The following is an 11,160-nucleotide window of genomic DNA, read 5'->3' as shown; positions in this document are numbered from 1 at the left end:
TTTTCTCTCTTTGATCGGAGGGACTCACCACCAAGATGTAAAAAATATGGGTGCATTTTTGTTCACCACCCTTAAGTGGTGGTAATACTCACCATCATATTTGTCACCACTGTATAAGTTTAATTTTTGAGATTTGTGTATATACACTACTCAGGTCTCGAAATTTAAACTCATCTAACGATAATAAATACGGTGATGAGCAAAAATATTCGCAAAAAATATGCATATTTAGGCTTTTATGTTACATTTTTCAGTCAAGATGTATATTTTACATCTCGCCATTAGAGAATTTTGCGGCCACTAAAAATGTAAAATACTCATTTTAAGGGATTTGCATCTTCTATTTGAGATGCCCTTAGGTCTTTCAATATTTTTTGAAAAAAAATAGAATTGAAGACGGAGAGAATTTCAAGGAGCAAAGAGCGAGTCAAAATAATTGCCTTAACCACAAGTAAACAGGGCAAGAAATGACAACCCCAGAAAAATAACTGCCAACTAGAAAACCAAATAAATCCCCCCAAAACATTCCTTCTCTTCTCTGTATAAAAAAGCGATCCCCCTCTCATCTGCACATATAAAGTCCTCCTCTGATATCCAAGCAAGAAGGAAAAAAAACAAGCACGAAATATAATTTAACGATGGCCAATTCTAATAGTATTGTTCTTGTCTCTGCCCTTTGCTTCTTGTCGCTCATCGGCGTCGCCTACTGCGCCGAGACCCTCAATGTGCACGGCATTGTTTATTGCGATAATTGCCGCACGCAGTTCTTTACCAGAATCAGTGAGCCCCTCACAGGTACGTATGTTCAACCTATAGTACCTGATACAGTATCTATATATAATTACAAGTTACTAAATATAAAACAAACTAGATTGATACTCGAAATGAGAATTTTTTTTCTCTTCCCTGACATTGCATTGCATGCATGGAATGGTACGTACGTGCAGGTGCAAAGGTGAGATTGGAATGCAGAGAGAGTGAAGGGGGAAAAGTAACTCTAACCAAAGAGGCAGACACCGAGGAATTAGGAACTTACTCCATTCCGGTGGAAGGAGACCATGAAGAGGAGGTTTGCGAGGTGATCTTGGTGAAGAGTCCCAAGGAGGACTGCAGCGAGATCAGCAACGAGCTTCATGCGAAGCTCAGCGCGAGGATCAGCCTCACGAACCACAATGGCATCACCGGGCCTCATCGCATGGCGAACCCTCTCGGTTTCATGAAGAAGGAGGTTGATCCTAGGTGCGCTGAGGTCCTCAAGGAGCTCGGACTCACCCCCGATGGCGACCTTGTTGACGGCGCACCTGATGCCGCTCCTGATGGCGCTGCTGAATAAGCCATCAATAATTTTACGTACTTCAGAAAACCAATGGGAATTGATATCCCAGCCTTCATTTTTCGATCATGTGTAATCAATAAATGGGTTTTTTATTAATTTCCCCTGCTAATCCATACGTGATATGTATGAGAAATTTAAATTATACATCGATCTATCGATCTGCAGTAGTAGCACTTAATTTAGGGTAATATTTTTCTCAAGGTTTCCTGCGATATTCTTCAAATCTCATGTGATCAGCTACTACTCTCTTTTTTCTACACATATAATCTATATATTACCCAAGTTACATCAATTTTGTCACAAAATTCGAGCTTAAAAGTGGAAGAATAAATTGGTTTTGAACTCGTTATCTATTATATTTGAACAAAAAATTTGTCAGTTAAAATTACAAATGAAGAATAGGAAAACAGATATGCATAAAGAGAATTAATCCTCATGCTAATCAAACATAAAGGTAATATGGTTATCAATAAATAACTATTTGCCAGAGACTTTTCTAAGGTAACCTTTTGTGCATGGCTTTTTTTTAATTTTTTATTTTAATGATTGAAAATTAAAACGAATGTGTGGAAAATAAAATGTTCTAATTTCTCCCCCCTACTCAACTGAATAATACATCTAAAATATAAAGGTGATATATAGTAACTAAACAATCATTTCTATAATTATTCTTTTCATCATTACATCACAAATCCCAAAAAAAATTGAGAAGTCAAGTGTAAACCATAACATCGTCTTCTGATTACATCAATCCATGTATTATAATATGAGTGAATAATATAAAGAAATGTTTTAGTGTTCTCAAAATACAATCATATGATGTTACCATTGCACTTGTTATAATATAAATGAACCATAATGTTGATATTTCTTACTTTTACAATATATTAATAAAGCATCTGATATAATTTGAGTGAAATAATAATATCACATTACCATTTTTGGAGTATATTCAAATTATTCAACAATATAATTGATATTCATAAATTTAAGTTCTTTTAAAAGTGAGACCGGGCTCTGTCATTTCATATGTTTTTACTTAATATTTTATAATATTAATATAAAATTAACCTTAAATCGTAAAATGACTGTCAGATAACATAAAATTTATAAAAGATCTCACTTCTAAAAGAGTCTGCTTAACAATTCTCAAGAAATTAATATCGAATTAATACTGACGTGACCTTAGTCCACTAAATGACCCATAAACCGAAAACTAACCCGATTAATATAAAAAACCGGGTGCCCACCGCCCAAATCACATAACCCGCATACGAGAGAAGAAGGCAAACCCACCTGTGCCATTTTACTACCCAATTGCCCCGCTCCTTCAATTTACCGCCGCAACCCCGCCGTCCGTGCAGCTCTCTTTCCCTTCGGCTGCTCACTCACTACGAACTAGTACGTTCCTCTTCTACCATTCAATTTTCCTTTATTTTTCTTGTTCGTCGAAAAATCAAACTATTGAAAAAGTTTCAAATTTTTAAAATTTTAATTGTATCAATGGAAGGCCATGGCGGCAAGGGCTTCCAGAAAATTGCTGAGAGACTTTTTGTTCAAAAGGGCATGCGCAGCTCCTGCTGCAAGTGCCAGACATTGTTCTTCTGCTGCTCAAACTGCTCCAAAGATTCCACATTTTTCGAAGAAAGTACGTTCTCTCTCTCTCTCTCTCTCTCTCTCTCCCCTTTTTGTTGCAAATAGTTGCAGAGAAACGTAAAGTGTTAATTTTTTCCAGTAAATTTGCAAACCCATCTCGCCAAATTGGTGTTTTTTCGCTTTTGCTTGCTCACGGTTTAATCTTTGGTCGATTTTTGTTTGATTTCTGAAGTGGTGTGTGTACTTATTTTAAACTGTAGGGGAGGTTGTTGACGGCAGCCACCTTAGGCTTAGTTATCGGTGGCGGAGCTTATGTGAGCACTGTGGATGAAGCAACTTTCTGGTATCGAATTTAAATTTTCGAGTAGAAGTTATGCTCTGTTTGCATTTAAACTTTCTTCTGGTTTACGAGTGGATGGTGTTCCGGCATCTATGTTTATTTACAATGACTACTATCTTAACCTAGCATTCTACGAATGAGAAGATTATAGTCGTAACAGATTTAGAATTCTCTAAAGTTTTCTCTTGCTAAGTTTATAGGCGTCTTGAAGCATTAAAGAATAAACCCTTTGTATCCTGCAATGCACTTTACTTATTGGTAAGAGTGTAAGGGTGAAGCCTTTAAGCTTCTGTACAAGATACTTGTATCTATTTCTTTACGGGTCTAACTAGGCACGTAAAGGATCAGCACTTAATTCTCAGTTCAGTTATCTTCGTATTTTCTTTTGCCAAGATGGTATTGCGCCCTGTCATAATTTATGGGTCTTGGTGGATGCACAAAAGACTGAAATTGGAATTTCTTAACTCATTGGTAATTTGATGGTACTCATCAGATATAAATTATGAATTGCCCTTTTGTTATGTTCTGCATCATTCTTGTCATGGCCATAAGGTTTTTTATCATTATTCTAGTGTGTACTTATTTCAGTGCATGAAGCTGAAACCATATGAGAGAAATTGAATTGCCATTTTTTCTCATTGTTGAATGGCTTAAGTTTTTGTGAAATATTGAGCTTAAATTTTAGTTACATATAATGCTAATTTTTGGATATCAACTTTTTGAAGTGGCTGGCTATTCTCTGCTACAAAAATTGTGAATCCATTCTTCGCTCTTCTGGATGCTGAGACAGCTCACAGATTGGCTGTCTCAGCCGCAGCACGTGGTTGGGTACCTAGAGAGAAGAGACCAGATCCATCAAATTTAGGGCTAGAAGTTTGGGGAAGGAAGTTCTCCAACCCTATAGGTCTTGCTGCTGGCTTTGATAAGAATGCTGAAGCTGTTGATGGTTTGCTTGGTTTAGGCTTTGGATTTGTAGAGATTGGCTCTGTAACCCCTGTTCCACAAGAGGGCAATCCAAAGCCTCGAATCTTCAGATTGCGCGAGGAAGTGTAAGAGTATATTTTATAAATTTATATTCATCTTATTATGTTAATAAGGACCGAATTTCCTCGAATTTGTTGTGTTGAGTCACTTTTAAAGGTGGTGTAGGTTCTTTAACTTCTGAAAGTTTTCTTGCTGATAAGTTGGGCTGGTTACATTTAATTTTCTAACTTATGTGTTATCAAAATACCTGATTTTGTGTTCAGAGCTATCATCAATCGATGTGGCTTTAATAGCGAGGGAATTGTAGCTGTTGCAAAGCGATTGGGTGCTCAGCACGGTAAGAGAAAGTTGGATGAAACTACAAGCTCATCTTCTTCAGGTGAAGAAGTCAAACCTGGAGGCAAAGCTGGCCCTGGCATACTAGGCGTGAATCTTGGGAAGAATAAGACAAGTGAAGATGCTTCTGCAGATTATAGACAAGGGGTTCATACATTGTCCCAGTATGCTGATTACTTGGTAGGTTTCTCTCTACTGATTTTTCTTAGTTTAGTAATTGTTCTGTTTTTATGCTAAGTATTGGAATTTTATTCATGAAAGAAGAAAAAAGTCTTCCAGATCTAAATTGTTCGTTCTTTTAAAAAGAAATCACTTTTGTGTTTGCTACTCACCAGTGCATCAACTTCATCATGGTGCCTATATTAGTGTGCTGTTTTCGTGGCCAAGATCTATTAAGATATGTTGCTATTGTGTTGGTTCTCCATGCAGAAAAGCAATGAGAGATGCATTTGAATAGGCTTCCTGCTTGCAGTCTTTTAGTTGATTGATTCATTTGAAAGTTGCATAATTTCATACGATCTTTAGGCTTTTCTATCAGATCTCACAAATTATGCTATAGGTATTCCTTGTCTGCCAACAATGACCTAAAATTTTTTAGGAATTTTCGAGTCAATGTTTTTTGTTTACTAGAGATTTTGAAAAATAATAGCTTTAAAGGTCAGGTGGGGAGCAATATTTAGGAAGTCCAATTTTATTTACTTGAATAGGATATAAACAATCAAACTTGTATCTGGAAATGGCTCAGATTAAATTTTACAAAAAAGTAAAAGCTGTTCAACTTCAGCTGTAAAGCTGAAATCACAGTCGGTTGAAATTTGTGATTGCTGAACATCCAATTACATGTGATGATACGTAATCTTCCATGATTCTTTATATTATTCCTCAGAAGTTAAGTTGTCGGTAATAATTCCCAAACTAGAAGCAATGAAGTTTTAGTTTATGTGTATATGTGTTGAGTTCAATTCCTGTTGCATTAATTCGACCATACTTATGCTTTATCTGTCTGCAGGTGATCAATGTTTCATCACCCAACACCCCTGGGTTACGTATGCTTCAGGGAAGAAAGCAGTTAAAGGACCTTGTGAAGCAGGTATGGAGCTCAAGTGCTCAAGGCATGAATTTTCTATCTATATATTAACCAAAACGTCTGAAAAAGTTAGCCCTTGTAACACTTTCTTCCTATCAAGGTTCAAGGTGCTCGTGATGAAATGCAATGGGGTGAGGAGGGGCCTCCTCCATTGCTCGTGAAAATTGCTCCAGATTTGTCTAAAGAAGACCTTGAAGATATTGCTGCAGTATGCATCCATGCTCGTAATTGATTTTCTTATTCCCCCCATTAAGATGGTTTTCTCATGGTTCTTTGTTTATGGATATAGGTTGCCCTTGCCCTTCGCTTGGACGGATTGGTATGTTTTCTTCCGGTCACAAACTTACCTATTATACTAGATTAGTATATTATATTATATTCTTAATAAGAATCTCTACTTAGTCCCTTTCGTTTCTAAAGAAAATATAGAAAATTAACTTAAGTCAATTCATGCTGGGTGTTCTGCATGTTGATATGTTGATGAGGTTATGATCTCACATAACATATATCTCTCTCTCAGTATATTGATCTATACTTAAATTCAGTGCAATTTCTTCTCTTCTTTACGATGTTTATTTACTTTTTCTTCTAGATTATATCAAATACAACTGTTTCAAGACCAGAATCTGTTAGTAAACACCCGTTGGCTTCTGAAGCTGGTGGCTTGAGTGGGAAGCCACTTTTCGATATGTCTACCAATGTCATAAAGGAGATGTACATTTTGACAAGGGTACGCTGTCTCTCTGTAACTCATATAACCTGGTATTCACATTATTTACACTGGTAGAGTATATAGACCATGTTCTTTAAAGATTGCTCACATTTTAATGTTTGATTACTGACATGTTTGAACATGCATGTAGAATTTTGGTCGGGTATGCCATTGTTGTACGGATCCATCATCCTAATATAGCTTTAGTACAAGAAAAGTTGGACTATTCATAATTCTTCTATGCCCATACATTACAAAGTACAGAATTATCAAAGTAGAAGACTTAAAGATGGATCGTATCCTAATTTCATGTAGAGTAGCTTGTCAGTTTTTTTGGATCATATCCTAATTGTATGTACTGTAGTTCAACTGGTACCAAACTGATTTTCTTTTATTTACTTTCTATGGAAGGAAATCTTTGGCGTGAAACATTTAGTCCTCTTTCGGATCTTATGTGTGCTATTTGTTTACGGTCTATGTTCTTCCCTTTTGGTTTCATTTACATGTTATGTATCAGAGCGTGACCATTAATATTAATATCGTTCAGGGAAAGATTCCCTTAATCGGGTGTGGGGGCATCGGCAGGTAAGATCAGAATAGCCCTTCGCTCTTGTTTTCGTTGACATCTATTATTCTTCATTTTTTTGAAACTAGAACTTGTTCATGCCATTGATTTAGTGGAGAGGATGCTTACAAGAAAGTACGAGCCGGTGCAAGTCTTGTTCAGCTTTATACAGCATTTGCTTACGGGGGACCTGCTCTCATCCCCCAGATAAAGGTATTTTCTGGTGCTCTCATTCTGCGGAAACCCTATTTTTTGGCCTATTGTCAAAGACGTGCATCTAATGCTCTTGTCATCTTCTTTTCTTCCTCTCTGTCTCTCTTAGGCTGAATTGTCCGAGTGCTTAGAAAGGGATGGTTACAAGTCCATCAGTGAAGCAGTTGGTGCAGATTGCAGATGAGTTTGCCCCATGTTTGGCAACGTCGAAAGTATAACAAAAGATATACGCGGTGCACACATTTGTGGCGCAAGCAAATTCCTACACTGCACGGTGTAAATTTTGGATTTGAACCGATTTTATTTTGTTTTTTGAGAGGGGGTCAGAGAGGACCCGCAAAGTTTGAGAAATTTTGGAAGAGGCATTTGTATGTACATATTCAAATCCATTGTGTTTTATTATTGAGTTATTGCAGGCGTAGACGTGCTGACACATCCACTGAAGAATAAGAAGTTGCCTTATTAACAAGCGATGGTGGGGTAGGGTTTTCGAACTGAGAACTTCGGACGCATGGATAAATGTTCTTAATCAATTGACTTACAGAATGTTTTACCAACTTTTATTTTCTGTGCGCACTTGTATAAGCACCATCATTTTAATCTTGAACCAAATGGATGTAAGATGTACATCTGACCTAATCCTACCAAAGAAAAAGGAATATACATTTTTTTTGTTTTTTTCCATCAACCACAATGTACCTGCATACAAAGAAGTTCCTCAGTGATGGAGCTACTCACATCTGGCGACCATCTTTTATTCAGAGAAATCCTTGAAATAAAAATAATGTTTTCCCCTATTACTACTATTTCCAACACGCTCAATCACTTTGATCAAAAGCTGCAACTTAGTACTACGGCTTAGTGATATTCCTCTTCACTTGTAAGTGAGAGGTTATAAGTTTGATTCTCACTAAAGGCGAGTTTGAATCATATTATCGTTAACCCATTGTGAGGCTAAATCCACCCCTTCCCTTTAATTTAGATAATATTGTTTGTTTAAAAAAAAAAAAAAATCACTTTGATCAAAAGCTTATATTCCTCGAGTTTTTTTACTCTCAATCACTTTTCTCTCCCTGCTCCACACTTGTCATTTGAGAGAATTTTCGGTAAAGTTTTCTAATTAGATTAGCTTTCACATTAAGTGAGACTAATAGGAAACAAATGAGGCTAAAATTTAAGAAGTCTCATACCTTTGTAAGGAGCCGGGATCGGACGGTTCATGGTCTATATACTGATCGAGTTTTCTTCCATTTTTCCTAGGTCTAATAACTGACTGATTTTCCTTTAGTTTAGCAAGTAGCAAGGACAAACAAGAAGTCGGTAGCTTGTAATTCATACCTCGTCCGTGTCTGAAGTTTTGTGCTCACTTAACCAACCTTATCCATCCACGTGGTACATGGTCAACCATTCCATGCCACATAAAATATTATTTATGGTTGCAGATTCGCACGGTTTTGTTCGAATGTTCGATTCCACAATATTTTTGTGATTTTTTTTTCTTTTCCGATCGATATTTAATTCCATGCACATATTAATTATATAGGGATTAATAGATTTTTGTTGTTGTTGTTAGTATATAGAGATTGATAGATCGCAATTTGTATATATACACGCCAGTAATTACCATTAGGCTAATTCACAATACACTTTTTTTTTTCTTTCGATTTCTTGAAATTTCTATTAGGACAATATGATGATTCAGCTGCATGGTTGACCACCTGATCCGCTCCTCCGCCTCTTCACCACCGGGAAAACTTGGTGAAAACTGCCTTGTGCCGCCGCCACATGCCACTCTTCCACCACCCCATCTAACTCAAACTGGTGCACCACATCTGAACCCTCATATATACAACCCTCCGGTAACCCGGCCAGCCCCCGACAAGGCGGCTTAGTTTTTCGTCGACCAGCCCCCACGGGGACGTTCCGTAGGGCCCCGCCGGCCGTCCAGTACCTCTGGCAGCCCTTACAGAAGTGCCTAGGCTGGTTAACATTGTAGTTATTAAAGTAACAAAATTTTGTCTCCATGCTTTTGCATCTTGGGCATGGTATGACCCTATCAGGCCGCTTCTCCACCGTTTGTTCATCTTTTTTGGGTTCTTCTTTTACTTGTGATGATCTGTTCTGCAGTGTAATCGTTTTCCCGAAAAGCTTAATTCCATGAACATCTTGGCCGGTTTGAACCTGAGCCATGGAATTTTTTTACAGAGAGAACAATACAAAAGCTAGAGAGAGAGAGAGAGAGAGAGAGAGAGAGAGAGAGATGATTTATGATTTGAGCGACATACACTTTGGATGGTTTAAGGAAAGGTGGTGTGCTACTGCAAGTGGTTATGTATTTATAGATCGAGGAGAGTGGATAAAAGTGGTTAAATTAAAAGCAGGATTTGTATGTAAAAATCCATTTGACAGCCGCCAAGAGCTTGGGCAGGTGGTTTTGACAAAAGTTGAGGGTGAGCTTTTTGTCCACATCATTACTCCACGTCATCATCATAAGTCTAGAAGTGGGTCCCGTCCAGTTAGGTCGCGTACAAAGTGTTAGAAGTTGTTGGGAAGCGTAAAGAGATCGATTAAAGCATGTCTCGCTAATGAAAGTTGTAGCTGTGTACATATTCTACCCTAAAAAAGTTTATGGAGAAAAAAAGCGATAAAGTAAAAGTGCTTCTTGTTTTTGCTTTTGAGAAATCTCCATGCATTAGGGTTTTTGCTTTTGGCTGATTAAAAACATATAAATAATATCAATGCGACATCTAATTAGCTCGCAACTGTAAGCAGTGCTGGTGAAGCTCTATAAGTGGAAAACTAATATAAATCAAACTTTCGAAGAAAAGAGGAAAAGGAGAGATTTTAGTTAGGTGGTCCTAAAAGCTATAGCTTGCAAACATGGGTGGAGAACAAGGGGTCTTGAACATGCATGCATGCTCCCCAGCTTTTGTAATTTGTGCCCTTTTGCTCTCAGTGGCACTTGCGGTATGGTGCTAACATGACATCAAAGGTGCCAATTACAGTATATTTCACCCGGATATGTATATCCGTAATCACTTTTAAGATCTATAATGATTATCTGTTGGATATTGAATCGATAGTAAAGGTCCAATAAACGAGCAAAAAACTTGGCATGGTTATCCAATCATGTTATTCGTACGTAAGATATCTCTCACAAAAGCATGAAATCATCTGTATTTTTTAGTCTCATTTTAATGTTTTATCTAAGAGTGATCTTATCCAGTGTGAAAGCTACTAATCAGGCGACGTTACCGAAATTTGCTTGTAGTTGAGCAAGGCAAGATCATTCAATCTTAAAAAAAAAATTGGTAAAGAATTTAAGTAATTGATGATAGTTTTATGTTACAAGGCAAATGCAATTTTTTTGCGTATGAACTAATTATTGGTCTGTTGGGTGAGATTATTCTCACTTGCGATGATATTTCTTTTTTCAATGTTGGAAGATAGTCCTATTTTCCCCTCTATACTAATAAGTACTACTACTGATAATAATAATGAATAGAACTATATACACACATGCCTTTGGAAGAAAAGAGAAAAACTATGCACATATACATGCCTTGAATGATTTTTGTTGTCCTGCCAAATTCTGCCAGCAGTGAGCTAGCATATATGCCTCCTAGGAGGGGTGAGTGTCTTATATATATATTACTTTAACAAACTATGGAGATCACTTGTGAAATTTTATATCAATTAGGCGATGTTTAAGGCATGTTATTGTCATTAAAGTGGGATACTTGTGCTAATAATCTAATGTTATTGCTAAACACTTTGTTTCAAAGCCATCTTTTCAGGTTTCAATGGATTTGATGATTAACTTTGTTGCTTCCCTTTCATCACACTTGACATTGTACGGTTTGTGGTCCGGGGCAGCTTTATGTTAAGGGGATTCTTGGGACTCTCTGATATTTCATAATTTAATGTCAATTTTCGTGGTAATATTATAAAATATTGTACCAAAAAGATAAGGTGGCAGATCTACATGCAA

The 11,160-nt window shown here is 37.0% G+C and overlaps 3 protein-coding genes across 4 annotated transcripts; 2 read left to right on the top strand and 1 right to left on the bottom strand.

Annotated features, from left to right (window-relative positions):
* The first annotated feature begins 568 nt into the window (after nt 1–568).
* On the top strand, nt 569–1,478 carry LOC137730301 (olee1-like protein). The gene is made up of 2 exons (XM_068469367.2): nt 569–795; nt 948–1,478. The coding sequence occupies exons 1-2, from the start codon at nt 639–641 to the stop codon at nt 1,331–1,333; spliced, it is 543 nt and encodes a 180-aa protein (XP_068325468.1). The 5' UTR covers nt 569–638; the 3' UTR covers nt 1,334–1,478.
* Nucleotides 1,479–2,602: 1,124 nt separating this feature from the next.
* On the top strand, nt 2,603–7,732 carry LOC137729926 (dihydroorotate dehydrogenase (quinone), mitochondrial). Of its 2 annotated transcripts, none has more exons than XM_068468976.2 (12): nt 2,603–2,737; nt 2,847–2,984; nt 3,193–3,275; nt 3,998–4,321; nt 4,520–4,772; nt 5,602–5,682; nt 5,780–5,887; nt 5,969–5,998; nt 6,272–6,409; nt 6,939–6,976; nt 7,070–7,169; nt 7,279–7,732. In XM_068468976.2, exons 2-12 carry the CDS (start codon nt 2,850–2,852, stop codon nt 7,351–7,353), a joined length of 1,365 nt encoding a protein of 454 aa, XP_068325077.2. In that variant the 5' UTR covers nt 2,603–2,737; nt 2,847–2,849; the 3' UTR covers nt 7,354–7,732. The 2 variants fall into 2 exon arrangements, with proteins under 2 accessions (XP_068325077.2, XP_088534474.1); XM_088678348.1 differs by having other exon boundaries at nt 2,604–2,737; nt 6,909–6,976.
* A 1,026-nt stretch (nt 7,733–8,758) lies between these two features.
* On the bottom strand, nt 8,759–9,477 carry LOC137727476 (cyclic dof factor 4-like). The gene has a single exon (XM_068466331.2). The coding sequence runs from the start codon at nt 9,357–9,359 to the stop codon at nt 8,868–8,870; it is 492 nt and encodes a 163-aa protein (XP_068322432.2). The 5' UTR covers nt 9,360–9,477; the 3' UTR covers nt 8,759–8,867.
* Nucleotides 9,478–11,160: the final 1,683 nt, after the last annotated feature.

The sequence above is a fragment of the Pyrus communis genome, chromosome 10 (assembly GCF_041283825.1).
Source record: "Pyrus communis isolate YQ-2024b chromosome 10, ASM4128382v1, whole genome shotgun sequence".
NCBI classification, from domain to species: Eukaryota; Viridiplantae; Streptophyta; class Magnoliopsida; order Rosales; family Rosaceae; genus Pyrus; species Pyrus communis.
This window is presented reverse-complemented; position numbering and strand designations above follow the sequence as displayed.

Coding starts and splice junctions, on each gene's coding strand:
- LOC137727476 (XM_068466331.2), bottom strand. CDS start 9,359: ATGGCTCAGGTTCAAACCGGCCAAGATGTTCATGGAATTAAGCTTTTC.
- LOC137729926 (XM_088678348.1), top strand. CDS start 2,850: ATGGCGGCAAGGGCTTCCAGAAAATTGCTGAGAGACTTTTTGTTCAAA. Junction 3,276..3,997: donor GTGGATGAAGCAACTTTCTG/GTATCGAATTTA, acceptor AACTTTTTGAAG/TGGCTGGCTATTCTCTGCTA. Junction 7,170..7,278: donor CTCTCATCCCCCAGATAAAG/GTATTTTCTGGT, acceptor TGTCTCTCTTAG/GCTGAATTGTCCGAGTGCTT.
- LOC137730301 (XM_068469367.2), top strand. CDS start 639: ATGGCCAATTCTAATAGTATTGTTCTTGTCTCTGCCCTTTGCTTCTTG. Junction 796..947: donor AATCAGTGAGCCCCTCACAG/GTACGTATGTTC, acceptor ACGTACGTGCAG/GTGCAAAGGTGAGATTGGAA.